At 45.2% G+C, this 26,010-nt stretch overlaps 1 protein-coding gene across 6 annotated transcripts in view; it reads left to right on the plus strand.

Moving 5' to 3' along the window:
- Positions 1-26,010, plus strand: part of LOC147602680 (Protein kinase superfamily protein) — a 124,023-nt gene that overhangs the window by 41,257 nt on the left and 56,756 nt on the right. For 4 of the 6 annotated variants that reach the window (XR_015265740.1, XM_086797519.1, XM_086797523.1 and 1 more), the window contains exons 4-6: positions 4,303-4,383; positions 7,819-7,893; positions 13,275-13,522. Coding sequence is in view for 5 of the 6 variants with exons in the window: in XM_086797519.1 (XP_086653645.1) it covers positions 4,303-4,383; positions 7,819-7,893; positions 13,275-13,522 (404 nt within the window). In the remaining variant the exon portion in view is untranslated. The remainder of the gene's footprint in view (positions 1-4,302; positions 4,384-7,818; positions 7,894-13,274; positions 13,523-26,010) is intronic. The other 2 variants (XM_086797521.1, XM_086797522.1) reach the window with 2 other exon arrangements.

A 26,010-nucleotide genomic window follows, 5' to 3' on the forward strand; every position in this document is an offset into this window, starting at 1 on the left:
TTCAGGCGGCGCTAGCGACCAGGGTACGGACAGCTGGCGGCTGCTGTGTAGGCGGGTACTGTACGGTACAGAATAGCACACTGATGGGTACTGTACGGGCTGAATAACACAGATGCCACACGATAGCTGACACAGGCAGTAGTTGCACGTACAGTACTGTACGGACTTGTACAGCTGAGTACTTCAAACCTATACGGACAGGTACAGGCTGCTACAGTCCTGTTCAGTCCTGAGCAGTGGTAGCCGGCGTTTTATCAGAGTATAGTTGGAGAAAAGTCAGGCGGCTGCAGGGAGAAAAGTACAGACAGCTTGTGGCAAGTACAGTCTGTACGATGAGTCCCTCTGGTGCAGAACCACGCATTGAAATTGGTAAGCTCTAAACTGTCAATCTTTCTTTCTTTCCACTGGCTTATGTTTGCTGCAGAGTTGTTTCATCTGACCCCTTGTGAGAGGAGGGGTATGGCAGTTTGAAGGGTGGAAAGAGAGATTGGAAAGTGGATGTGTATTTGAACTGAGTTGGAACCATGTTCATGGAACAGCCAGATGTGTGCTCAAGGTTGCCCTGTTGAATTGTCTTGGTTGACTAGAGGGAAGCACAGTGTGTTGCTTTTGTGGCACACAGATCTGTGTGTGAATCCTCTGTACTTGCTAAGAGGTCTTGAGGCCTCCAAATTCGACATCCAGGTTTACTCTCATGGACTGGCTTTGTTGTACTCAGTTATACATTTCATTGAATTTGAATAAAGAAATACCGAAAGGGGCGCCAAGCTTTGGGGCCAACAGGTGTCGATTTCCTTTCAGTTCTGGAGCATTCTAGCTCCAGTTAATTTTGTTATTTATTTGGACTACAATTGGAAGGGTGACTGCTAGTCTACCGCACTTTGGTTTCTACCAGAGGCCGGTTTCAAAACAAATCACCGTCACCCTCTGCAAGGTGCATTCCTGGAAATCCTCCATAGGGGGCTCTGCTCTCTTAAGTCTGCCATGAGGTCCAATAGAGAATGTGACTAGGGCAGAGTTGTCATCTGCACCATGGATTGCCAAAGGTATGCCATGCCTGGTGAACACTCCTAACCGGGCTGCCGGGGGGGGGGGGGGGGGGGGTAGATGTGGAGGTTAAGTATGTCCCTACTCCGGATCCCAGTGAGAGTCCTCTCCTAGGCTTGTGGGGCAACTGTCTGAACATAAGCCAATCTCCAAGTGACCTAGCAGGACCCATGGTCAAAGCTCCCCATGATACATACGGGCGAGCCCCCAACATGTGACCAGTGGGCAAACAGATCAGGGGGTTCTGGATCAAAGGCTGTCGAAGACGCTCCTCAGATGTAGCACGAGCAGACTGCTGAAAGGCCGGCCTGAGATGATCCCAAGCACACAAGAGATTGGCTGCAAATCTGTCCTCATCTCCGTGAAGATCCGTCTAGTACTTTGGAGCCAAGGGCCTCCCAAAATGGGGGTGCGGGTGGAGATCCGAGCCAGGATGAAGAAGGCAACCACGAACTATTAACTTGCCCAGAAGGACGCGGCTTTGGATGGAGGGGTTGATGATGCCCTGCCCTGCGTCGTGGCTGAATGATCACTCTCCAAGGCACCTTGGTCCAGGCAGGCTTCCCATTGTTGCTAGCCCACAGAAAGTTGTGGATCAAGCGCTAAACCTATAACCAATGCAAGCCTGGAGAAGGCCCAACAAGAGGTGATGTACCACATGGTGGCAAGAGGAACTTGGTTCGCCACCACGCCCTGGCCGGCTAAGGAAAGCCTGGCTGAAACTCTAGTATAAAAGCTTCTTCCAAATGCTCTGAAGAAGAGGGTTCTAGCCATTGCTCCAGGGAGATATCAATGCCCACTTGGCATCCAAGGTAATGAACTAAAGTGCCCCTTGGGATCCTTGAAAAGCCTCAACTGGATGCCAAGTCGGGGCGGGCGATGAGTCAACCCAAAATCCACGCGGCTTGTGCGGGTTGATCTATGCTCTAGATACATGACAGAAGATCTCTATCGTCTTAGAGCGAATCTTTGGAGATTCCCCTCATCTCCGGATAGGTATACTGCTATGTCATCGGTGAACTCGGAATCAAGTAGCTTCTCCTGCACTCGGGTGTGAAGACTCAATCCTTGGAGCCCGGTCTCTTGAGCAGAGACAAAACTACTCATGGCCTTGGCTACAAACAGAAATAAATAAGGTGCCAGTGGACAGCCCTGCCGGATCGAGCGAGAGAGTAGAAATCCGTCTCCTCTGGCTCTCTAAATGAGAAGCTGGCTATGTGAAGCTGAGTAAACCCTAGAAACACATCGGGCCCACTCCTTTGGAAATCCTATCTTGCACATCGTCCCCACGGAGTGGGAGGGACCACCTCTCTCGTGTGTCGCCAAACCCGCTACGCTCATCTAGCACCTACGAAGATAGAGGGGCTCCACCTACCACAATGCAAGTATCTATAGAAGGGAGGAAGGGGTGTTGCCACTAATACATGAAGAAACACAAAAAGGAGCCATCTCCAGGCTGGAGGACACCATCTCTCTTTCCGGATCTCTATGGCGAGAGCAACCCAACTCCATCCGTGCCAGTGGTGGCCAGAAGTGAGTGAGCACGTCGGGATACACAGATCATGCAAATGGTGTGAGAGCTCTATGGCGTGCTTGTGAATAGCATCAGACACTGACTCTGTGCTGCAATCTATTCCCCGTATTGCACTCAGGGGGAAGGAGAAGATCATCGCACCACTATGGGGTGGAAGGTTTGGAGTGATGTAAAGCCATACGTACACGAATGGGAGCCACTCTCTCCTAAAAAATACCGGCTCCTTCGATGGGAAGGCATCGGAAGGAGCTATAGACGACAGGATGCCCCAGCACTCGCGAGGGGGGGGGAGGGGAAAGCGGGGCCTGGCAACTTTGGAGTGGAGAGCCCGCACTGGAGAGAAAGTGATAGTCATTTCTACTGGCTGTGTGAAATGGCGGATCAAACTAGCCTATTGCCTCCGCTTTGGCAGCAGATGCACAATGGGGGAAGCTCCAGCAGGCTCATGCTTCGAGCCAAATCTGCTGCGATGCTAATCATCGCATGGGCTTCTTACATCATAGATACTCTTCATCCTGGCCCTTGAACATCTCACCTGTCTTGGCCAAGTTACCATCTATTCTTGTTGACATAATTTCTGGAAATCAAAGTGTACAAGAGGGTTTGAGGCAATATTACAATTTGCTAAGGACAACATGGCCGAAGCTCTAGCTAGAATGAAGGAAACTGCTGATTTGCATTGAAAGAATGTTGTGGTTGAGTACTTCATTAAGTGGCAAGGTCTATGAAAAAGGAGTCTACATGGCAGCCTGCTTCCATATTGGAGCATTTCTCTTATCTTTTGGTCTGACTTGTTCTCCCACTTTTTTTGGACCATCAAATTCATTTTGGCTACTGGCAAAGATGGAGGTTCCCAGTTATTCTCAAGCTTGATTAGTGAGAGCTTAGTTAACGTTACTTTGTTTGTAGTCCACCCCATCACTTGGTTAATCATATAATTCCTTTTTTTCTTCTTTTAGAAGCTCATCTTTCAGAATTGAGCATGTGTATAATTATCACGTGCCTTTCTACTTTAGGAACAAAAAAACTCGTTTCTTAAGGTTAAAAACCCCTGAAACATTTCTTTTACTGCTAAAAAACCTTACACTGCATTTTTTTGGCCCAATTTTATGATGGTGCTGGAGGGTCTGACAAAACCTCAAAAAGCTTGAAATAAAAGAACCTTGAAACACCCGTTGTGATTATGCTTTCTACTTGATTCCCTCTCACAATATCTTTTGTTGCATACCTCCTTGCTGCTTTCAAGTGTAAATCAGCTTGGAACCCTGGACGAGGATGAAGACATGCTGATCATATGCCATTATTTGCTGAGATCAAAGCATGTAAGATGAAATCCTGTTTACATTTGGCTCACAACATCGTGTGTTAGGACTTGTTGAGCCTTCAGCCATGACATCGGGTTGTAAGTATCCGTCGAGTGTTTCCTTCATGCCAAATGACACCCTGGTAGTGTCAACAAAGGTTGTCAGAGGTTGTGGCATGCCAACCGCTTGTAATTTGCCTTGATGAATTATATGCTGATGAGCAGATGCATTACAACTTTCTAGGACTGGTACTTTGTTGTTGTTGTGTATAGAACAGCGCGTCATGGTTTGGAATTGCACTTGTTTATACTGGGGCCATTCTTGACATTGGTTTTTATCAAACACAAATCTTAATCCCATGGTGAACCCTTTTATTGCTGATACTGAACTTGCTCATAAGCCTTTGCTTGCATACAGGTGTACCCAGGACGCTCTACAGGTAGTGTAGAGGCTGACGCCATGGCAGCAAATGAGTTAGCAACTCATGCAATTTTACAGGTTCTCATCTTTTCTTATAAATATCTCATCCAAGATATAAATTCAATTAGTGCTGTTTTCACGCCTCAAGCATCATGAAGAGAAGAGCTACAGAACCTGAATATTATAAAGGAACTTAAGGAATTCTCAGGCTCCAAACTCTTTGTAAAATATATTATTATAGTTCTAACATGAATATATGTATGTATCACTACCTCCTCGGGACTTCAATGAAAACTGGATGCATGTGTTGGCTCTACCATTGTTGAGCCTGAGGTATCGTACACCAGAGCTAAGACGCCCAGCATTGGGGTGGAGTATTGAACTGTTGATCAGTATGTTCAGCATGGAGAATGGCAATTTTGTGGATGTAATCAGTCAGATTCTGGAATGCCCAAGAAAGATTACACCTGCAGTGTCACCATGCCATATGAGAGAGGGTTTAGTTTCCCACACTCCAAGGGTTACTACATTCTTTTGAGGCTTTATTGTTTAGATGCATGTGGTAGCTTCCTCTATAATCTCCAAGTATATGGACTTCTGGAGTGATTACCATAGTGAAGGAAATTTCCAGCTGGTCAACTTTACAGGTGTGGGTTTGGCTTCAGTGTAGTGCCAGGCTATCAGTTTGGAGACTTGTAGATTTTTTTCCATTTTACAAAATCCTTTGCTGTTATTGAGCTGCATCTATCCTGCTTTTCCAAGGGTCTGGTTGCAGCTGATTCCGAGGGAATGTTTGGAGAAGTATGCTTGGAAGTCTTGGCACACATAGTGGTTGCTGTTGGAGCTGCTAGACATGCCGCATGATTAGGTGAAAGTTCTCTCATTATCGAGGATGACTTCTTACAAGTTGGGCCTTCCAAACCAATTTACGTTTAGACTCGAACAAGGAAAATGAGGAGACCGCACTGTATGCCTTTTTTAAAATTGTGTTGTTGTTGTGATGGTCTGTACAAACTTTTTTTTTTTGAGAAGTGCTCGCAGACACATGTTTTTCATGTGTTCTTTTTGCAGCTTGTCTCTTGAGTTCAGTTTCTAGACAGCTACTCACTTGGATTCAAACTGAGAGCGCCCCGTGGTTGTAGTTGCTCTTCTCATGCTCTGGTTGAGCGACTGTGTGGTATATCCTTGTCCTAATCATTCTTCTCTCTTAGGGCTATGCTGATATGGGCTTTGAAAAAAGGATGTGAGGAGTGTTTAACTATGATCCTCTTTATCCTTTTTGTCTGTCTCTAGCCTAGTTCTTTGATCTTCAGATTGGATGACTTTGTAGGGAGTATTAATTCCTTTTAAAACAAGTAATCAAACCTCTTGAAATCTCATGGGCATGCAGGATGGAGATCCACTTCTAAGGGTGGACAATGGGTAGTACTAAGACTGAGGACGTTTGTGGGGATCCCATGACAGTCTAAACTGTGCTCACTGTGCACAAAACACATGTTGCCTCCTGACTTTGGCCATCCAGACAACCTATTGTAGTTCATCAGCCGGTCACTTGTCTTAAATTCAGTAAATGCTGGCCATCAGCAGGAATACTTCTCTCGTCATTGAAGACCCTTGTTGCCTAGGTTTCTTTATGGTCTAGTTTTGCTAGCTTAAAATGTGTCGTCGTGGAAATCAATAAGCTTGTTGGTTTGCTGTCTTTGCTTTTTAATCTCCAACATAGTCACAAAAAAACGCGATTTGTCCAAACAAAACCTCTGAAATGTTTCGTGGCAAAACGTTTCTACTAAACTTGCGAAACTCCTGCCTGGTTAGGTTTCGCCCAAATTTTAGGGGGTTTTTTTTTTTTTTGGCTCCTTAAAATTTTTCTTTCATATCCTGTTCATCACTTTGCAACTCCTCTCCTCCTTTGTCTAAAAAACCTCAAAACCTCAAATTTCAAGTTTCGTTTTTTTTGGGGGGTTTTTTTTTTGTTGTTGTTTTGCTTCCATCTCCTCCTCTTCACCCTCTGTCTCCTCTCTTCCTTGTCCTCTCTTCCATCTCCTCTCCTCCTCCATTGTCTCCTCTTCTTCTCCATCTCCTTCTGTTCTCCTTCTGTTCTCCTCTTCTTCTCCTCTTCTTGTCCTTCCTCTTTTCTTCCACTTCTTTGCCTTCCTTCCAATCTTCTTCTTCCACTCTTCTCCTTTTTCTTCACCTCCTCCCCTTTTCTCTTCTTCTCCTCCTACCATGTCCTCTTCTTCCCCTCTTCTCCTCCCTCGCTCCTCCCACTCTTCTCCTTCTACCACCTCCCTTTCATTATGATTCACAATACACATGTATTTCTGTCTATTTACATATGCATACATACATACATATACATATACATATACATACATACATACATATACATATACATATACATATACATACATATATATATAAAAAAAACCTCTGATTTTTTTAGTGATGGACGAAACCTTTCGAAAAAAAACCTTCAAAACCTCGAAACGTTTCTTCCGACTGTGATGTCCAAGGAGAATGTTGTGCCCTGGTTGTGGGAAGGCCATGATATCATCCAATAAGGATATAAATGGTTCTTCACCGAAATCACAAACAGTTTTTTGGAAGGTGAAAGCATAGAGTTCGATCAAAATAAGAAATCTCTTGCTTAAAAAGAAATAACATTAACAATCAGTAGGAGATGGAGTGAAAAGTGAGAAACGTGGATCCGACAGAGGTGGCCCTTGTTGGACATCAGGATGATTGGCAGACAAATCCACAGCACAAAGGGCCCTGAATAATGTCATTGATCTGCACAGGAGATTCTGGTTGCTTCATCAGTCTCCAATGGATGATAGACTGAATCCCTCGTTTCTGGGAAAAACTAGTGTTTTCTTTTTCCTTTTGGTGTTTTCTAGCAGGATATTTGAGAGTCATTCTTTTGTGATGTATTTCTGATGTGTTTTGATTAGGGCAGGGTGAAATGTGAGTTCTTTTGTTTAATTTTGTGTTCACAACCATGATGTAGTTACTTAAAATTTCAAATCGAGTTACTGTTAGATGGACATATTCTTCAATTAAATAATGGGAATTTTAGTTTGTCGCATTAGGCAATTTCTTTTTTGTTTCTGGTAGAGCCTTCACTACACAGGTGATTCCTTGTAATGAGTGCTTTGAAACATAGTCTCTCTCTAATTTCTAGACTTTTTACAAAGTTTAGTCAATCCAAGTTCCTGTAAACTATCAGTATTGGAAAATTCAACTGCATTGTAGGAAATTGAAGGGTCATAGTACATGGATAATGTTTTTGTGATGAAAAATTGGAAAGAGTTAATGCTTAGAAAAGGCAGAAGCTGTTGCCTTGGTGTTTCCTTGGTTTTACCTGCTTCAATAAAAAGTACTGTTAGGGAAAAATTGGTTTATCAGCATGCCCTTTTGTAGTACCTTATGTCTTACAATGGTAACACGTTAACATAAACCTGCAATATATTGACATGGTTTAAGGGGTATGGGCACATTTATCAAACTTTACAGGAAAAATCTGGAGAATTAGGGTGCCCTAATGTAGCAGTTCTCTTAGGTGGTTTCCAAACACAGACAGGAGAACAGGTGCGCATATTATACGTGTAAACCTGTGCATTTCTTTTTTTTGTATGATGGCACCTTTAATGGCTTCACAATTTTTTTTTGAGTATGATTGCTATTGCAAGAATAGTCTTGAGATACATTTGTTAGTGACTTGTTGTATGTATGGCAAAAGGTCAAATCATATCCCTGTGACTCTTTTTCTTGGTATAATACCCTGTTTTATGCAAATGCCACATGTACTACTTAAGACTATGGGATACGATTTATACTTTTTTGTTCAACTCGCGAGCATCATTTTGTTCAAGACAATGTTTGGCCTGTGCCATATTCCGATGTTCATCAACTGTCAAGGGTCGCAATTGGCTAATTTCAGTGTATTCTTGCAGGGCTGATTTTGCATGAGCCACCTGCAAGCGATATCCAAATCCTCTCATGTGAAGTATAAGAGGATGAACAGCGGCATGTACCATCTGTATAAAGTGAGCATGCGATAGATAACTATTATTTAGCATCAACAATCTTCTGTCATGCAAAGCATGGCCATAAATCGACATACCAAAATATAACCTAAGCCATACAAGCGCATGATCGGAAAGCCTCAATGTATGATCAATCTACATTTTGCAGGTGTATGATCATATTGGGTAGCATACAGATGATACCATGTGTCTAGATGTGCCCAGTAGTCTCTAAGTGCAGTATGATGAAAAGTAAAGCCCAACTGAGGAGGCATCAGATGTTTCCGCAAATTGCATGCATCTAAAAGAGTCAAGGTTTGATCCCACATTTATTTCTCAATGTGCATCATAGGAGAAGATTACACGAATTGTTAGCATAAGGAGGTGAATTGTTAAAATCCTCTGTACTAAAGGCATTTGATAGCCAGCCATGGATATGTTTGAAAAGATTGCCACATTGCAACCCTGGTTGTTGAAGTTTGTGAAGCATACACACTAGCAAATTCGTACATCTCATTACATTGCACAACAATCCATCTGCCATTGCGATCATTGTACGCCAAATTAGGTTGAAGTTCATGTCTAACCATGATAAGAGTATGAGAAAATGCTTGCTTTCGTGCATAGAAGATGTGATAACCAGAGAAAATCCCATGTCTACCAGTAGAAGCCCGTTGGTTATACTCTTGCAAACAAACTATATGTGGCCACATAGTATTTACATAAGATCAAATGAGCCTCCATTTATTTGCATCACAGAGGGCTTGCACATTATATGTAAAGCATTTGATTGCTGCATACTGTTTCATTATGCAATGTATGCAGTGGAATATCATCACGCACATTGCTCGCATGTAAAAGAGTGTTAGTGCCAGCAAATATACAGGATTTGTCGTAGTGTGTGTAAACAAGTGGTTACCCCTCACAACTATAGCCCACATTCTGCCCACATCTGTAACATTACCCGAGATATTAGGTACCCCAAAAGTTTGCCTCACTGCAGAGGTTCCTTCTATCCTGGGAGACACTACAAGTCTTCGTCTAAAGAGGGACAATTTTCTTTTCTACCATGCATTTGGCTCTTGTTTTTCCTTTTCTTTTCCTTTTATAACAGGAGGGCTTGCCATGCCAATTTTTACTTTTCCCTTATCTAGGGTAACATTTGGGGCTTGCGCCATATTTTTCTCCTTTTGCTGCCACATGGGTATAACAGGAACCTCCTCTGGAGATGACATTGTTGCTACTGGCGGTTGCAAAAGTACCAATGGCACTCTGATACCATGTGCCCAAACTTTGTGCAAGAGAAACAAGAGCCAACAAAATTCTCTCATTTGAGCTTGAAGGAAGCTTCTTGTGTCCACTCGACACACACATACTTTTTTTTTTTTTTGTAACACTTTATATTATTAGTGGGAAACCTCCAAGTGGAGGAGAAAACCCACAATCAAAATACAAAAACATGAGGTAATTTACAAGCCCAGCTGCCTGACATCAAGACAGCTAAAATTTAAAAGCAATCAAAGAACACTTGTAGTTGTTGCAAGGAAAGATCTCCAAGGTCACAAACACACACTTTGGGTCACACACTTTTTTTAGTGAAACCACTGTCTCATTAAGAAAGAAGAGAATATAGATTCATAGTAGCTGTCGCAGATGAGGGCGGCTACTACTTAGATCAGAAACAGTGGAAAAACACTTCTAATTGTTGTAAGGTTAGTCCTCCGATTTGATGAGAACGTCGGAGGGACTAGAAAAGGGCTCTCTGGAAATAAACGAACAATTGGATAGAATCTCTAGAGAAGAGAAATTGATTCGGAACATGATAGTAGTCCACAAAGTCCAGAATCTGGTCCCTTCAAGGAAGGAAACCAAAAAGCTAAAACATTCGGTCGAAATGCCTCCCTAGAAAATCGAGTCCAAAGATGTGCAGACAAATCATCTAGAAAATCGCGAGAGTGCAAACAATACCACAAAAGTTGAGGCACTGTCTCTGTAGGATGAGAGCTACAAGAAGCAGTGGCAATGCGCCTTCGTACCAAAAGAGATCCAAATGGGAGTACTCCAACCAGACATCTCCACAAAAGTAGTCGTTGCTTGAGGGGCAATCCACTCTTCCAAATTCTTTTTCAATGCAGCTTTCCACCAAGCAAGAGATTTTGACATATTCTAGAGGCGATTTGCATGATCCTCAATCCATGGAGGTGGTAAGAGAAACTTATTAGCCTTGGCTGCAGATAAATTGGCAAATGATACAGGAGTATATCTTGGAAGTTGCCTATCAAAGTGCCAATCTTGGATTCCGAGTGATTCCTCAAGCCTTGGGACTAGCTAAAAGGGTTACAATATTTCCAAAATGAGTCACTAGATTGGCCTGTGGTGCATCCTAATTTGCATTGCCTGACCATGTTCATCCACAACATCGCATACGCGACGAATTCCCAATGTAGAAAGATTGTAGGTCTTTCTTGGTTGAGACAAAGAAAGTGGTGGATCAAACTCCTTGCTCCAATGAATACTATTTTCCATATTCTATTTTAGAGCGTAATTTTGCCATCACCCATTGAGTTTCATCTTTCAAAGACAATTCCCAACCAATAGGATAACCAAGATCCCTGACTATCTCTTTAGGTGGGATGAGCCGACATGGCCACAAAAGCTGATGCCAATCATAATCTTTCAAAGGGACCAACTTTGATTTTTGAAAATTTACATGTAATCCTGCAGCCAAACCATAGAGGAACAATGCTTTCATAAGAGTTTTACATCAGCCTCTGTATTCTTAGGAAAAAAGAAAGAGTCGTCAGCATATGCTTGTCCCACAAATTGTGTACCATCGGCCATGGAGAGACCATGTAGATGTCCATCTCTTGTCAATCTGTCTATGTAAAGGAGCATTGGGTGAGTCGCAATGGTATACAAAAGTGCACTTAGTGGACAATCCTAGTGAACAGATTTCCCAAGATACCATGAGGCTGAAAGTTCTCCATCCAAAGTTACAGCTCAAGAGCCAGGTAACTTTTTGTAGCATGCAGGGGCCCCGCAAAGTCCACCTCTCCAACCCTCTGCTTGCTCAAGCCACACTCTCTATTCGACCAGGTTGCAAAAAGCTCTCTCCCTCCGGGGCCCAATGGTCGTGGTCACCCACCCACCTGCGTGCCTATGGTCATGTGCTCCTCCCTTTCCTGCTGGCATGTTTTCTGTCATGTACTCTTCCTTTAAAAACAACTTTTTCTTCTTCTTACTAGGTTTTTTTTTTTGAGATCCCATGATTTTTACATACAACATCTGTGTTTTAAGATTTTTATATCAAAATAAGCATCTCAAAATGCTCTACACAATGAAACCTGAGGTTGGTGCGGAGTCAACAATAGGTCTTTCAGTGTTGAGCAAACCAAATGCTGTACGGATGTACATAGAGATTGGCGCAATCCTAAAAACTCTCTCTAGCAACATCTCAGGCATGCTAATAATTGCATGGACATAATTTTCAAACTAGCATGATGAAAAAGTTGGTGAATCAGCTAAAGCAAAGGTTGAGCGCGAGGAAATCACATGAGAGTACAATGGCAGTGTCATCTTTGAGTTTTTTCACAAAGTTGGTATCATGGATGCCATTGGAATGGAATATAAATCTGATAGTCATGTGTAGATGAAGCCCCATCACTACCAACCAAAAGTGGCAAACCAAGCAACTACACTTGCTCAAACAATACAATATAAATTAAAAGATGAAATTTATCTATCACAAATAGTCATTGAGAATGCCCGAAGGGTCGGCCAAGCACCATTTGTTGGGAATATCAACAATCCTCTCAGACTTCACTCTAGTCAGCTCAGTGGATCATCCACCTTAATGATACTCATGTTGAAGTAAAAGAGGGTTGTGCAGGCTCATGCCTGCCACTATGACAGTTATAAAAAAGTACAGCACATTACTTGGTTAGGTGATCCCAAGAGATTGTATTGCAAAAGTATGTCATTGTTTTTTTTTCCAAGTTCGTTAGTCATTAAAGAAAAAATGCCCAAAAGAAAACAAACTACAAGACAGCCCAGCCCCAATGTGGAGTCTGAAATGTACATCCTTCGAATGAGATGAAGTGAAAAAATCCTCCTTCTCCAGCTGGCTGATCAAGAGGGGGGGTGAAAAAATCAAGAGGGGGGGCCTCCTGGACTCAGGCTTCCTATCAAATCTCAAGGAGCTGCTCAATTCAGAGTTTGCAGATGACACAGCAGCCTACCTTTCTGGAGATATCTCCATAGGTTTGCGGATGTAGTTGAGATCTTTTGCCGGGCCTCAGGCGCACAGATCAATTGGCACAAGTCGTTTGGATTTTGGGTTAGCACAGCCAGGCTTGGCGATCTATTGAGTCCTTACAGTAGATTCCGAGGGAAGGCAAGCCTGATATACATGTATCTTTTGAGAGTCACTTTTCCTTTTAGTAGCTTTCTGTCTTCATATGTTAAAGTTTAACTGCACATGCATGATAAGAGTTGGCTTGGAGAGGTGACTACGCCTTAAACCTATATGTGCATTAAGATAGAATATCTTTATGTGCAAGTAAAAGAAGGTTGTGTGATGACTCTGGTACCTGAGTGAATGAATTATCACAGTATACTTGTCGGTTCTATTACTTTTCACATGTGAACTGATGAGAAGTGGACTTTTTTCAATCATGCATTAGAGTTAATCATGGGAGGTTTGTTACACGACCCAGGTTGTTCTGTTTGTATCTTTATGCATTTGACTTTCTGACATTATTTGTAAAGATCGGCACTGGTGGTGTCCATCAATGAGGAAGAAATCGGCATTGGTGTGTTACCTTGTTGCACTTTAACTGCTGTCATAGTTTGAACTTTGTTGGAGCCATAATAAATAAATGATTGGTCGATTATTTTCCTCCAAAGGTGCAAAAGTTTTCCTGTTTGTGTGTATTTGGAGAGCAGTGGCTTGTGTTTCGGGATGATGGCCAAGTAACTGCAGCAGACTATGCCAAGGCTGCTAGTACAGCAACCACTGAAGGCCGTGCAGTTGGGGATTGGGAGTTTCTAGACTTGTTTGACTCTAATCGGCCCATTAGGCGGCGACGCATTTTCATCATCAAGCTGCTCAGGGGAGCTTTTGCTGGTTTAGCTCATATGCACTCTAGGGGCCGACTACATCAGAGCCTTGGACCTGCTTCTGTTGTTATCAAGTATGATTCTCACTTTGTTGATTTGTTCAGCATTTTCTTTTTGAGTACTTTTCAATGTTTTCCTTCAGCATGCCCTTACCTGTTGATACATTTTGTGCAACATTTTTCTGCTAATGGCTTCAGTCGTGGTTCCAAGAAATACTTAAGGAGGATGTGTAAATGTTCTTGTCAGTTAACTGTGCAGACAAGTTATTCAATTGAAGAGTGCATTTTTTACAGGCACACACAACCATAGCTTTGTAGAGCTTTGAGTAATGGTCCTCTGTTGTTTTGAGCTTGTTCTCCAAGCATTTGCCCTTTGATAAGAAGACGGAGGGGAAAGATTTTATGTCAACAATTAACTTTTGGAAAATAGTGCTACATAAGTTTCTAAATTTGAGAGGGAAGATCAAAAGCGCACTTTAGGGCCCACTGGAAATGGGCCCCTGTACATCACAGCAGGCCAAACGGAGTGTCGAAGAGCTAACACTTAGTACTAGGCTCATGAAAGCAATCCTAGAGGCACTGTCTCTCCAAGGAGGCTAGGGCTGCATATCCTCTTGCCAAGCGGGCCTAGGTGGCTGCACATAGTGAAAATCAGGCTAGTGAAGTTAAGCTTGACCTGTACATATGATCTGACAAGCTTAACCTCACCCTCTCTGAATGTGAAGAATTGTCTGGCTATGACCTGATAGCGAGTACTAAAGAGCATGATCTTTCTTTTAGCAAGATTCATCATGAGGTCCCTCTCATCACAAAGGCCTGCAAGATTCATCGTGACGTCCCTCTCGTCACAAAAGGCCTGCAAAGCATTTAGATGCCTCTGTAATCCCATGGCCGAGTCTGAGATGAGGATTATGTTGTCGGCATATAAGAGAAGTTGTACCATCGTCTCCATATCTATTGATGAATTTGAGATCTCATCAATGCTAAAATCAAATAGTGTTAGAGAGTGGCCAGCCCTGTTTAACCCTAATGGTGGTACCGGTCTCCCCCGAAAATCCTCTGGGTGCCTGGACCCCATCGCTAACTCTTATAATGCCATCACATCTCTGGTGGGCGTTCTGGAAGTCCACAAAGCAGCACCTGCCTCCTCATCAGTAGTGGCTCTGATAGTGAAAATGTGGTCCAGTGTTGAATAGCTTTGATGAGGGCATTGAATGTGGTCCAGTGTTGAGTAGTTCTGATGGGGGCCTGTCAAAAGTGCGCAGTGGAAAGTGTGAGACATAGGCACAGAGAGAAAGAAAACGAATCTGCATAATGATGAAGAAGCAATGATACAAACAGCCCTGTGCAAGGGGTGGTCCCCGTAAGTGAGGGCATGATGAGCAACTCCCCCGAGGGAGGACCTGAGCCTAGAAGCCCCTGTCAAGGTGAGTACAAATGAGAAGGAGGCAAGCCTTATATAGCCCCAAAATAAGCTGGCCAACTTGCTCTAGAAAAGACTCATGACTAGCTAAAATAAACATGTGAAAAATGGGTGGCCAACCCTACAAGCAAGGGCCCTGAGTAGAGGGAAAAATATGGTGGTGACCGGGATAAATCTGGGCACTCCTGATACACAACTTGGGCACACTACTAGGAGATGAATAATGCTAATAGGCCCACAATAAGCATTGTTTGCCCATAATTGCATGACCCTCGCTCCAATCGTAACTGAGCTTTTCAAGGAGCCCACTTGCCAAGGCCTCCCCCAAACCTTTTCTCGAAACAATGTTACACCCATTCATAAGACAGGGGACCCATGAACCCACAAACTATGGAGACATTTGAATAGGCCACCTCATTGCAAAGATATTTGGATTAGAAGAGGCACAACTTAGTGATTGAGAACAGAGACAATGTATGGATTCGTGCCATGAGCCAGGCAGACTTTCCATGAGATCAGTCCACATTGGATCTTATCTTCACACTTCAGGCCATTATTGAGGAAGCCAAGCATCAAGGCGATCACTCCACATTGGATCTTATCTTCACACTTCAAAGAGGCGATAAGCTATATTGCTGCTTTGTGGATTTTCAGGAGACTTTCGACAGGGTCCCATGACGAATTAATTGGTCCCATCAGGCCATCACTGAGGAAGCCAAGCATCAAGGCGATAAGCTATATTGCTGCTATGTGGATTTTCAGGAGACTTTCGACAGGGTCCCATGACAAATTAATTGGTCCGTTGAGATAGTTAAGGGTGGAAGATGAGGTCTTTTGGGCCACGATCACACTATGTGAGCAGGACAGTTGAGTATGCAAAGCAGCGACTTAACAGCCAATTTAAAGCATGAGTGGATAAAAGCAAGGCTGTCCACCGTTGCTCACCCTATTTGGGCTCTGTATAGATAAGTCATACGTTTCATTTATGTAGGTGGTAGCAAGGGCTTCACTATGCAGATGATGTAGCAATACTATCACAAACAGCTGAGGGGTTGCAGAGACACTTCGATGCATTACACTCTTTATGTAAGGAACCAAACTTGTATGTTCAACTTGGTAAGACAAAGGTTCATGGTCTTCCACATGAATTATTACTGGGTACAAGAGGATATCTTCACATATAAAGATATGAAGTGGTGGTAGTGAGGGAATACACATACCTACTGCTTCGTTCTCATGCCCAAGATTCTTCATGAAACCAGCAGTAGAGGCAAGAGAAGTAGGGGGTATTTATCGTTTCCAAGTGCAGTTCCAACCATAGTTGCATTCGGTACTCCTCAAGCTCCTGATCCATAGAGTACATTGCGAACCTTAAGTGTACCATACACGTGTTCCAAATGCGGTGTGAGGAGAATCCCGAGCCCCATCCAAATACACTGTATAGGTGAAGATAATGTGTATAAGAAGGTGTGAAATGAATCCTAGGTGGCAAAGACAACGTGGTGGCCAAGTGTATTTGCGCAGGTGTGAAACAAGAAAAGAAAGTGTATGGTCGAGCTAAGGAGACGGGCGGCGCAACAATCTAGAATAAACCAAAGGCGGTGCGACGGGTTCGTGAAGTACACATTTGGAAAGAGGGACGAGGAGTCCAGGGATTGCCGTGAAGACGTGACCTACGGGTCAGCTACCTTTGTTGAAGTGTGTAGGCTGGAGATCTTGCTGATTTTCAAGATTTTAGAGAAAAGGACAAGACAATGTTAGAGGAATCGTTGGGTCAGAGCAGAGGGAGTGCTGAAGACCAGAGAATTGGCTAGGAGGTGTGTCCCCTAGGTTCTTTGTGCAGCATCTCTGTTAGAGACTTGGCCCAATCCAATTCTTACTCAGCTGTAATTGTTGTTTGTCAGCTGAATGCTGGTTGGTGTAAGTTTGAGGAAGACATGCTGAGGTCTATCTGTGGAGGACCCCGAAGTTTTTTTTGATGTTTTCTTCTGATTTGTTTAGCGCATGCCTTAGGGATGTTGAGACTGTCTGGTTTTGTCTTAATGAAGAATAGAGTGTGTGGACTCTGAGTTCTGTGTGAATTGATAAGAGTTTTGTGCTATGGTGCTATACTTGTGTTGTTTTGATCAAGATTATATGGGAGGGACACTTGTGAGTGCAAATCTATAATCTGTTGTGTCAGAATTGAGTTAGTCACCTTCAGTTGAGAGGTTACAGAGTCAAACTGAGTCAGTTAATCATCAGATCTTATTAGCTGTGTGTGTAGAATGTGAGAACTAGTCTTTCTGGGTTGAGTGGAACTGATTCAAGGTTTGGTCTGACAGTCAGGATTGTCAGCAGTTAGCAAGTCTGAATTTGGGCTGTAGGGTGGTTCCGGTATTAGCTCAGGATTAGCTGCTGTCAGTTTTGTGTCTGTTAAGTTGAATCTTGCTAGAATTTGTGGAGTTGTGTGTCAGAGGACACTGGGGTGAAGAGTTCTGAATCAGCTGTCAGCTAGGTCAGATCTGAATCACCAGGGTGTCAGCAGAGAGCAGCTGACTGGTTCAGAGAGGTTCTAAGGGTAAGAACTTGAGGTTAGTTGATGTTTGAGGAAGGTTGGAGAGCCTGGAGGGCCTTTATCTGACAGGGAACAGGAGGAAGATTTCTGAGTCAGATTTTAGTCGGTTGTGTGTCAGTTGAGGTGTATTCAAGTCAGTAGGTCAGCAAGGAGTTAACAAAGGAGTGTTGCTGGGTTCAGTGAAGCTCTAAAGCAAGGTTTTGAAGTTTGCTGACATTGGAAGACATTCTGGGAGTCGGACGGACATGTTTTTGACTGGGGTCAAGAATAGGCCTTAGATTCAGATTACAGTCAGAATTTGATCAGGTGGGTGTGAGCTGGGAGCTGTTTTAGTCAGTTGGATGTCAGTTGAGGTCAGCTGAGGGGTATAGGTGGAAGATCACAGGTGCTGGAGGTCAGAACCGACTTGGGAGACAAGTGGAGAAGTCAGCTGGGTCAGATTTGAGAGTGTAGAGGTGTCCGTTTGTATCAGCTGGAGGGCTGAGGACAGGGGCAGAGCTAATTGGTGCCCTTCGAGCTCGGATCTTGTTGTCCCCTAGTTGTGATCTCTTTATGTTTTCTTCTTGTGTGTTTGTTCGTGGTGTTATAGAGGCCATCACCCAGCCACCACACATGCTCTGGTGCCCCCACTGAGGATCAGAATGTTCTTGTTTAGGGCCTTCATTGCCAAGTAGGAAACCGCTTGGGAGTCAGCTCAAGCCTTTTTGATATGATCATGGATTGTCCAAAGTTTAGGGGAATTGATGGAGAGGATCTAGCTAGATTTCCGAGACAGGTGCCAATTGTTTTTTCTCTTGAGGAATAAAGATTGTGAAGTGGAATGGGTGAAGGCATTTCCTTCGTTTCTTGAGGACCGTGCATGCATGTGGTATGAAGATTTGCAAGATGATGTGAGAGACAATTGGGCATTGTTGGAAGCAAATTTTCTCCAGAGGTTTGCAAGAACATTGGCTCCAATTGAAGCTTGGAGGAAGGTACTCGTGTGTATGCATGATGCATACACACGAGATTTGAAAATGCATGGCATTTGTGGGGGAGAGCAATTATGCATGCTGAGGAGATGTCTTTGCCTGAGTTGCATGGTGCTTATACAAAGATGATCAAGTTGCAGACATTGATCAGTTAGTAGAGTCCTATCATGAGGGAGAAGTTGGAATATAAGAGACCTAAGAGCTTGAAAGAAACTCTTGAGATTGGTTGCAGCAAGGAGAAGAAGTTGAGGTTCTATGCTGGTTTCAGTTGCCCGTCAACTATTCAAGGTATTGAGTTTGTAGATGCACCTTATGAAAGAATATTGGAATCGAAAGGTTTGCAGGTACAAGAAGAAGTTGGAATGTCCGACTTAGTGGTGGATCATGATATGTCTCATGTTTTTGTGAGCCTGGATGCAGTGTCATGTGATCTAAAGTTTGATGATGAAGAAGTTGCTGCTAGCACAATGCTTGAGTGTGAAGAGAATGAAGGCTTGGTTGAGGTTGACGGTGATCAGCTGTTAGCTAACGTGTGAGATGATGCATGCGTCGGTGTGGAGTTAGGTAGCGCCAGTGATGTCATTGATGTTGTGTGTGAAGATATGTTTGAGTCAATTGAGGTAGGTGAAAGTGGTCAAATGAAGAAGTCTTTCGCTGTGGGTCATGTGGATCCATGTGTTTTGCTTGGTCAGGAGAGCTTGGACGAGGTTGAGTATGCTTTGCAACCTGTAGAGAGCCTTGAAGAGATGCCTAAGGTGTTCAAGCAGAAGATACAGCAGAGCAGCTGTGAGGAGACTTGAAGTGTTTGAAGTTGTTGTTGAGAGTGATGTGAGTGTGGACATGGCTGACCGGTGTTTTTTGGATTTTCCTTCTTCGTGTGACATTGATGATTTGGCTTCATTGGATGGTTTGGGAGATGATTCCTTTGAAAGAGAGAATATGGAAGGTGTTTTCTCTGAGTTAGCTGAGCACAAGGATGGGTGTGGTATAAATGGTTGACTCATGTGGGCCATATTTTGTGTGTAAGGATGATGCTGTGGTTTGTTCCAAGTCATGGTGGGTTGTCAGGTGTTGTTGCAGCACAAAGTATAAAGGATTTGTTTTTATTTGATAATGGTAATGCATACAGTGGTGTTGGTGGTGTGAGCACCATAGTAGTCAGGGGATTGTTTGAAACGGGTTTCCTAAAAGTTTCAAACGCATTTCAAACAGGATTCGTAAAATCAGCCCAAAGTTTCCTACAAGTTTCCTACCTATAGGTTTTGCATGTGCAAAATTTCAAATATATACTGTATAAAACGTGTAAAAATAACACTAAATGCATAGAATACATGGAGACATCAATTTGAAGCCTACAGTCTTTGAATCACAAATAACAAAAGAGTCGCACAAGTTTCGACGTTAGATCTAGGACCCCAAAAAAAAAAGGTCAAAAAAATTGCTTGAAAAGAACGCGTTTCCTACAAGGAAACGTTTCAGAAACGTTTCCAAGTTTCCTTTCCTGTAGGAAACACGTTTCCTAACTACTATGGTGAGCACTTATGAGAATTTATAGGTACTAAAAGAGCATGTGATTGGCCATGATGAAGAGGAAGATTTGGGTGATTTTTTACAAGGATTTGTGCCCCAGTTTGGAAAGATGATGCCATTTGACCCTGGGGGATGGGCTACAACAAAGTTTCTTTATGCATGGTTGGTAGTTGTTTTTATGGTGGCATTTTGACATGTGATCTTGGAAAGATGGAGATGTAGGTCGGCAAGAAGGAGAGTTGCATAAGCTTAGGTGATCGAGAAAATAAGGTATGAAAACATTAATGTTTTCATCCAAGGGGATTGGGCTGTATGTGAGAAGAATCCCGAGGCCCATCCAAATACAGTGCATAGGTGAATATAATGTATATAAGAAAGTGTGAAGTGAATCCTAGGTGGCAGAGACATTGTGGTGGCCAAGTGTATTTGCGCAAGTGTGAAACAAGAAAAGAAAGTGTATGTGTGAGCTAAGGAGACGGGCGGCATAACAATCCAGAAGAAAACAAAGGCCTTGCTACCTCGGTCACATTATGTGATTGGAGGGCTATCATGACACGGGAGGCGTGTATGATAAGTTGGCTTCGACACGATATGTGATGGGGTTAGATGGCAATGTCTTTCTTTCGTGTTGGGTCTCACCATCTTTGCTCCGAATGGAGGTTTGTTGGGATATTCAGAGCTTCATCCATGTGATACAACCCTTATATGTGTTATTTCGTATGTATGCGTGTGAACCACCTCTTATGAGGAGATAAGATAAGTGTGCCATGTGGCAACACATATGTGTGTGTGTGATTGTGTTGAGTCATAAGATGAGGTTTTATACCTACAAAAATGCATTGTACTCATCAATCAAACGTGCTTTGAGTCGTGCAACACTCTTTCTCTCCTTCTTTGTTGTCGTTCACTGTAGCACCCATGGCCAACAGAGGGCATTGTTTGATAATTTTGGTACTAAGTTGACGTTTTTCAGTGCATTCCATGCATAGACGGACGACGAGACATAGAATTACAATCAATTCGCATTCGACATGCTAAAGTGCTATGTCCATGATCAGCAAGGTAAGTGTTATGAATGACTCTTTTTCCAGGACTCCATATGAGGCAACGTTTGGAAGATCGTTCTAGCCTTCATTGACCCGGACATCATCTTCGATGCCCGATGCTAATTGTATGACGGAGACTTACCCGGAGATTTTGGAGTTTGTGAAAGACAGGTTAGCCAACGCACAGGAGGCCTATTCTGTTAGGCCAACAAGGATAGAAGGGATGTGAAATTCTTGGAAGGGGATTGGGTTTATCTTAGGATTATGAAACAACGGCAATTCAAACAGGTGGGCAAGCGATGCCCAAAGTTAGCATTCTGGAGTTTCGAACCTTTTCCCATTCTAAAGAAGATCAACAAGGTGTCCATGAAGTTGAAGTTACCTATGAGTTGGACCATTCATGATGTGTTTCGTGTTGCTTGGTTGAAGCACTATGCCGGACTTCCTCCCACATATGTCCAAGATGAATTGGAACCTATCGACAAAGCCGAAGTGATGATTCGAGATTCGATCCTTTTGCATTGCTCTTCAAGCGTGGCTCCGACCATAAAGAGCGGCAGTTCCTCACGAAGGTTCAAGACCAAGGAACACACGAAGCAAGTTGGCTTGACAAGAACTTCTTTGAAGATTATCTGGCATTATTGACAGACTATTTGGAGGCTATGCAACTTCTGTCAAGTTAAGCAGAAGGGGATGTCATGTGCATCGCGCTCTTGGACATGAGGTGCAAGACCTAGAGTGGTAACTGGCCCCTTGTGAGCCCGAGACAAGGGCGAGTCAGCTAGGGATCCACTCTAGAGTCCATGGTCAGGTGTACAAGTCTTGCACATGATCATGGTCAAGTGTGCATATCCTGCACATGAATCTAGTGCATGTCCCGCACTCACGTTTCACCCTTCTGGAATGATGTGGAGGTGTACCATGCATTGGTAGGCATTCAGCCTAATGCATGGGCACCAGAACATGCAGGAAGTTGCATGAAGTGCATAGGCAAAAGGTTACTTTGCTGCCTGCTCTTGGGTATGGGTTGGGGCAGACCATGGGCCATGCTATGGCCCATAAAACCCTACAAAATCCTTGTCGGCCAGCCCCTAAGGGGCACAAGCTCCTGTTGGCCAGCCTTATAATCATGTGTGAAAAGGCGCCTCTTCATTGCTGAATATTCAGGTTGTGGGAGTTTGGAAACAGGCCGACAGCTGATTATGCAAACCAACTAGCTCATGTAGGCACTATATAAACGTGGAAGGAAAAAGCATAAATCGTCTCATTCTCTACAAGTGCTGAAAGTCCAGCGCTGTAGACAAGCCAAGAGAAGGGCCAAAGCAAGGTGGAAAGGTGTGGATCAAGGGATAGACTTCAGGCTGAAAGGTACCTCAGGCAAGGGAGCTATCCAAGTCAAGTCAGTTCAGTCCAGGCTATTTACATCCAAGATACCATATCCAGGAGCGGCTAGCTCACTTACACTCACACCCAGAGATCATGCTCTGAGGTATTTTTGCCTTGCCATGGTATGTATCACATATTACACCCCCATTATGGTACTGGTTGGAGCTAGGCAGATCTGCATTGCATTCTTGTATACCCTATGCATATAGGTTGCATAATGAGCCTCTAGCAGTAGTGCTCCATCCATCACACCCCCCCACTAGCTCAGTACTTTCATGGTTTATTTCATGTTCATTTTGTCCTTTTTTTTCTGGATGTCTAGAAGACATTGACAGTTGTACATTGATTTGTCTCATAGGTCGAGTTCGGCCTCTAGTAGACGTTAATACAGCTTTCTTTCTTTCTTTCTCTCTCTCTTAGCACTTATCTCTTCCAGGCAGTTAGCAGCAGACGGCGATACACGATGTTAGTACACCCAGATGTGTACCTGGCTGAGATTACATGGCATGAGGATTGATGCACTCCCTCCATTTGATTACAGCCTAGACTGCCCCTTCTTGGACGTTAGTTGCTCTGAGCAGAATAGGGTGATCAGGATGGACATCGTGCGGCTAGATGCAGAAAGGACATGGTCCAGCCCCCCTCTACCACTAGGCACGAAGATGGCCCACTATCGGGACCATTTTCTACATCTCTCCCCAGATGGCTTTATGACACGGTCTACATACATGGACACCCATCTCTCACATGGCATTCGCAGTGCCATTGGACAGATCCACACTTCATCACATCAGCTGAGAGTAGAGACTGGTAGATACGAGGGGATGAAGCCAGAAGACTGCATTTGTCAGCTATGTCACCAGGAAGTGGAGTCAGAGGAGCACTACATATGCTGATGTACTGTGTACTATGAGATACGAGGGAGATACTGGTGTCTCTTCCGAGAGGGTTTTGGACCATTACGACATGTGATGGAGCTTGAGGATCAGAGGTGTTTGGGGCTTTTCTAATTGGAGCTTAGACGCCATTGAGAGGCTCTCCTACGAGCCAGGACAGCACACCAGGATCCACCCCGCCAGGCAGCCATGACAGATTTTTTCAGGGCCAGGACTACCCCGGCAGATACGACCAGGACGTCCACTACCCCCTCGGCGAGCCAGACGTCCCATAGACGTCCTTTAGGAGGAGTCACCCTTGACAGAGCCATAGCACTTTGTCGAGCGAGACGCCCATGCTTACCAGGACCTCGTCCACGGCCGCTTCATGACCGGTGGATTAGAGCCATCATCACCCGCCGCAAGAGACGACTGCCCCGCCACTTTAGTTTCTCTATCTTACAGCACCCCATGAGAGATACTGAGATGAGCAGATTACACCAGTCTTTTTTTTTTCCGGGAAAAAGATCCTTCTATTAGTTAATGAGAAAACGCCATAAGGCTACAAAGCTCACCTCGCAAGGAGGGATAAAACACAGTGAACTCCTGAGCTCCACCCCCGTGGCTGGCCGCTCTCTGGGGGGGGCTACCTAGTAGTACATGTAGGAGGTGAGAAAAGCCAGACTGGAGGCCTGTAGTGCCAAGTGACATCCTCGCCCCTCGCGGTGAGGAAAGGGCCAGGGTGCCAAGTGCGGAGGAAAGCCTTGCGGCGCCCTCTCATGCGATCCGAGTCGCCCTGGAGTTTCCCCCAGTGTCCTCTCAAGGTGTGAATGATGTCCACCCAGAGGGCCTGTATGACCTCCGCCGGTGGAGTCGCCTGGCGGTCAATGGCCTCCCTGCATCGGGCTCTCCATATGTGCCAAGCCATCATGCTGCTGATCACCTCCCATCTGTGCCCGACCCCCTCCTGAGGGGCTGCCGATGAGAAGTCTGGCGTCGGAACCACCGCCATCGCCCTGTCAGAGACCTGGATGGTCGCGCTGCCAGGGACGTCCTCATATCCAAGGGCCGGGCCGCTATCCGTGGCCCAAGCCACCGCACCCCACGTCACCAGCATCTCACCTGGTGAGCCTGCAAAAACCATCCTGAGAGCGCGCTGCCAGACCTGCTGAGCCTGTGGGCAATCCCATAAGCAGTGCCGCTGCGACTCCTGTGCATGGCCGCACCGAGGGCAGGACGCTGGGTGTCTGCCAAAAGCTAGCCATGCCCCCACAGCCAGTCCTCTATGCGCTGTGAGCCAGAGAAAAAGCGTCACCTTCCGGGGCCGGAAGCTGGCCCACAGGCGCTGCCAGAAGTCCCTAAGAAAGGCAGGGGAGAGCCCCTGTCGCCGCCAATGCTCGGCCGCCGCCGGGGTGCTCGCTATCCTGTGCCTCTGAATCCGCCGCCCCAGCCTCGCTGTGTACTGAAAAAAGGGGATGCCTGGGCTGGTAGGGGCCAAGTAGGGATCTCGCCAAAACCACTCACCTGGATCCCACTGAAGGCGAATAAGAGGCCTGCTGTCCCAAGCCCATAATCTCCAAGAACAGTCCTCTCCTATTGAGGCCGGTGAGGGGTCTACATGCCACTGTCTCTGATGAAAGCCGACCACCCGCACCCTCTGAAGAATACAACCCTGGAGCCCATCCAAATCTAGTCGTGTCCTCTGAAGCTGGCCACCCTCTCCCACCTCGAAAGTGAGTGGGGCGACTCTCTCCGCTGTGCCGCAGACCGCTAGAAGGATCTCATGCCGAGTAAAGACACCCATCCACTGTGGAGGTGGAGGGTCCTGTACTGGGGTCCGCCACTCCCGGGGGATGGCCGCCTCAATGTCCTGTCTCATCAACTCTCTGCCCCTCATCCCACTGAGTCTCCTCTCCTGGGCCTCTAGAGGCAGCTGCTGAAAACATATCCAGTCGTCCAGGGACTGGGCTGGGCCGGAGCTCAAAGGGCCCCACGACACGTGAGACCGCGATCCAACCATATGGCCACTGGGAAGTCGAATCAAGGGGTTCCAGATCAATGGCTGCCTTAGGCGCTCCTCATCGGTGCCCGGAGGAGTCTGGAAGAGTGACGGCCTCAGATGCGACCAGGCCCTCAGAAGGCTAGCTGCAAAACGCTCCTCGAAGCCAAGGCCCACTCCTCTGGATCGCTGCTCTGTAAAGATCCACCTAATGCTGGGGGTCCAGGGGCCGCTAAGAGAGGGGGTGCGGCTGAGCATCCTGGAAACAAGAAACTCCTTCCACGGCTCAACGCCTGGCAGGAGGCCACGAACTACCAACTTGCCAAGCAATGCTCGGCTTTGGCAAATAGGATCAACAATGCCCAGGCCGCCTCTCTCCCTCGGCTGAGTGATCACCGCCGATGCCACCTTGGCCCTGGCGGGCCGCCCGTCGCCACCGGACCAAAGAAAGTTCCTGATGAGCCGCTGCACCTGGCCAATGCATGCCCGAGAGAAGGCCCAGCAGGAAGTGATGTACCACATAGTAGCAAGCAGAACCTGGTTGGCCACAACTACTCGGCCAGCCAGAGATAAACGAGCGGTACTCCAATACAGAAGCTTCTTCCGAATGCTCAGAAGAAGGGGGGCTATCTGCTGCTCCGGAGATATGTCAATGCCCACATAACATCCCAAATAACGCACTGTAGTGCCAGGGGGCAGCCACTGAAAACCGTCAACTGGCCTCCAAGTCGGGGGGGGCATAGAGCTGACCCACAGCCCACACGACTTGTGCCAGT

This window comes from Cibotium barometz, chromosome 66 (genome assembly GCF_041138505.1).
Source record: "Cibotium barometz isolate CiBa-2024 chromosome 66, ASM4113850v1, whole genome shotgun sequence".
In the NCBI taxonomy this organism is placed as follows: Eukaryota; Viridiplantae; Streptophyta; class Polypodiopsida; order Cyatheales; family Cibotiaceae; genus Cibotium; species Cibotium barometz.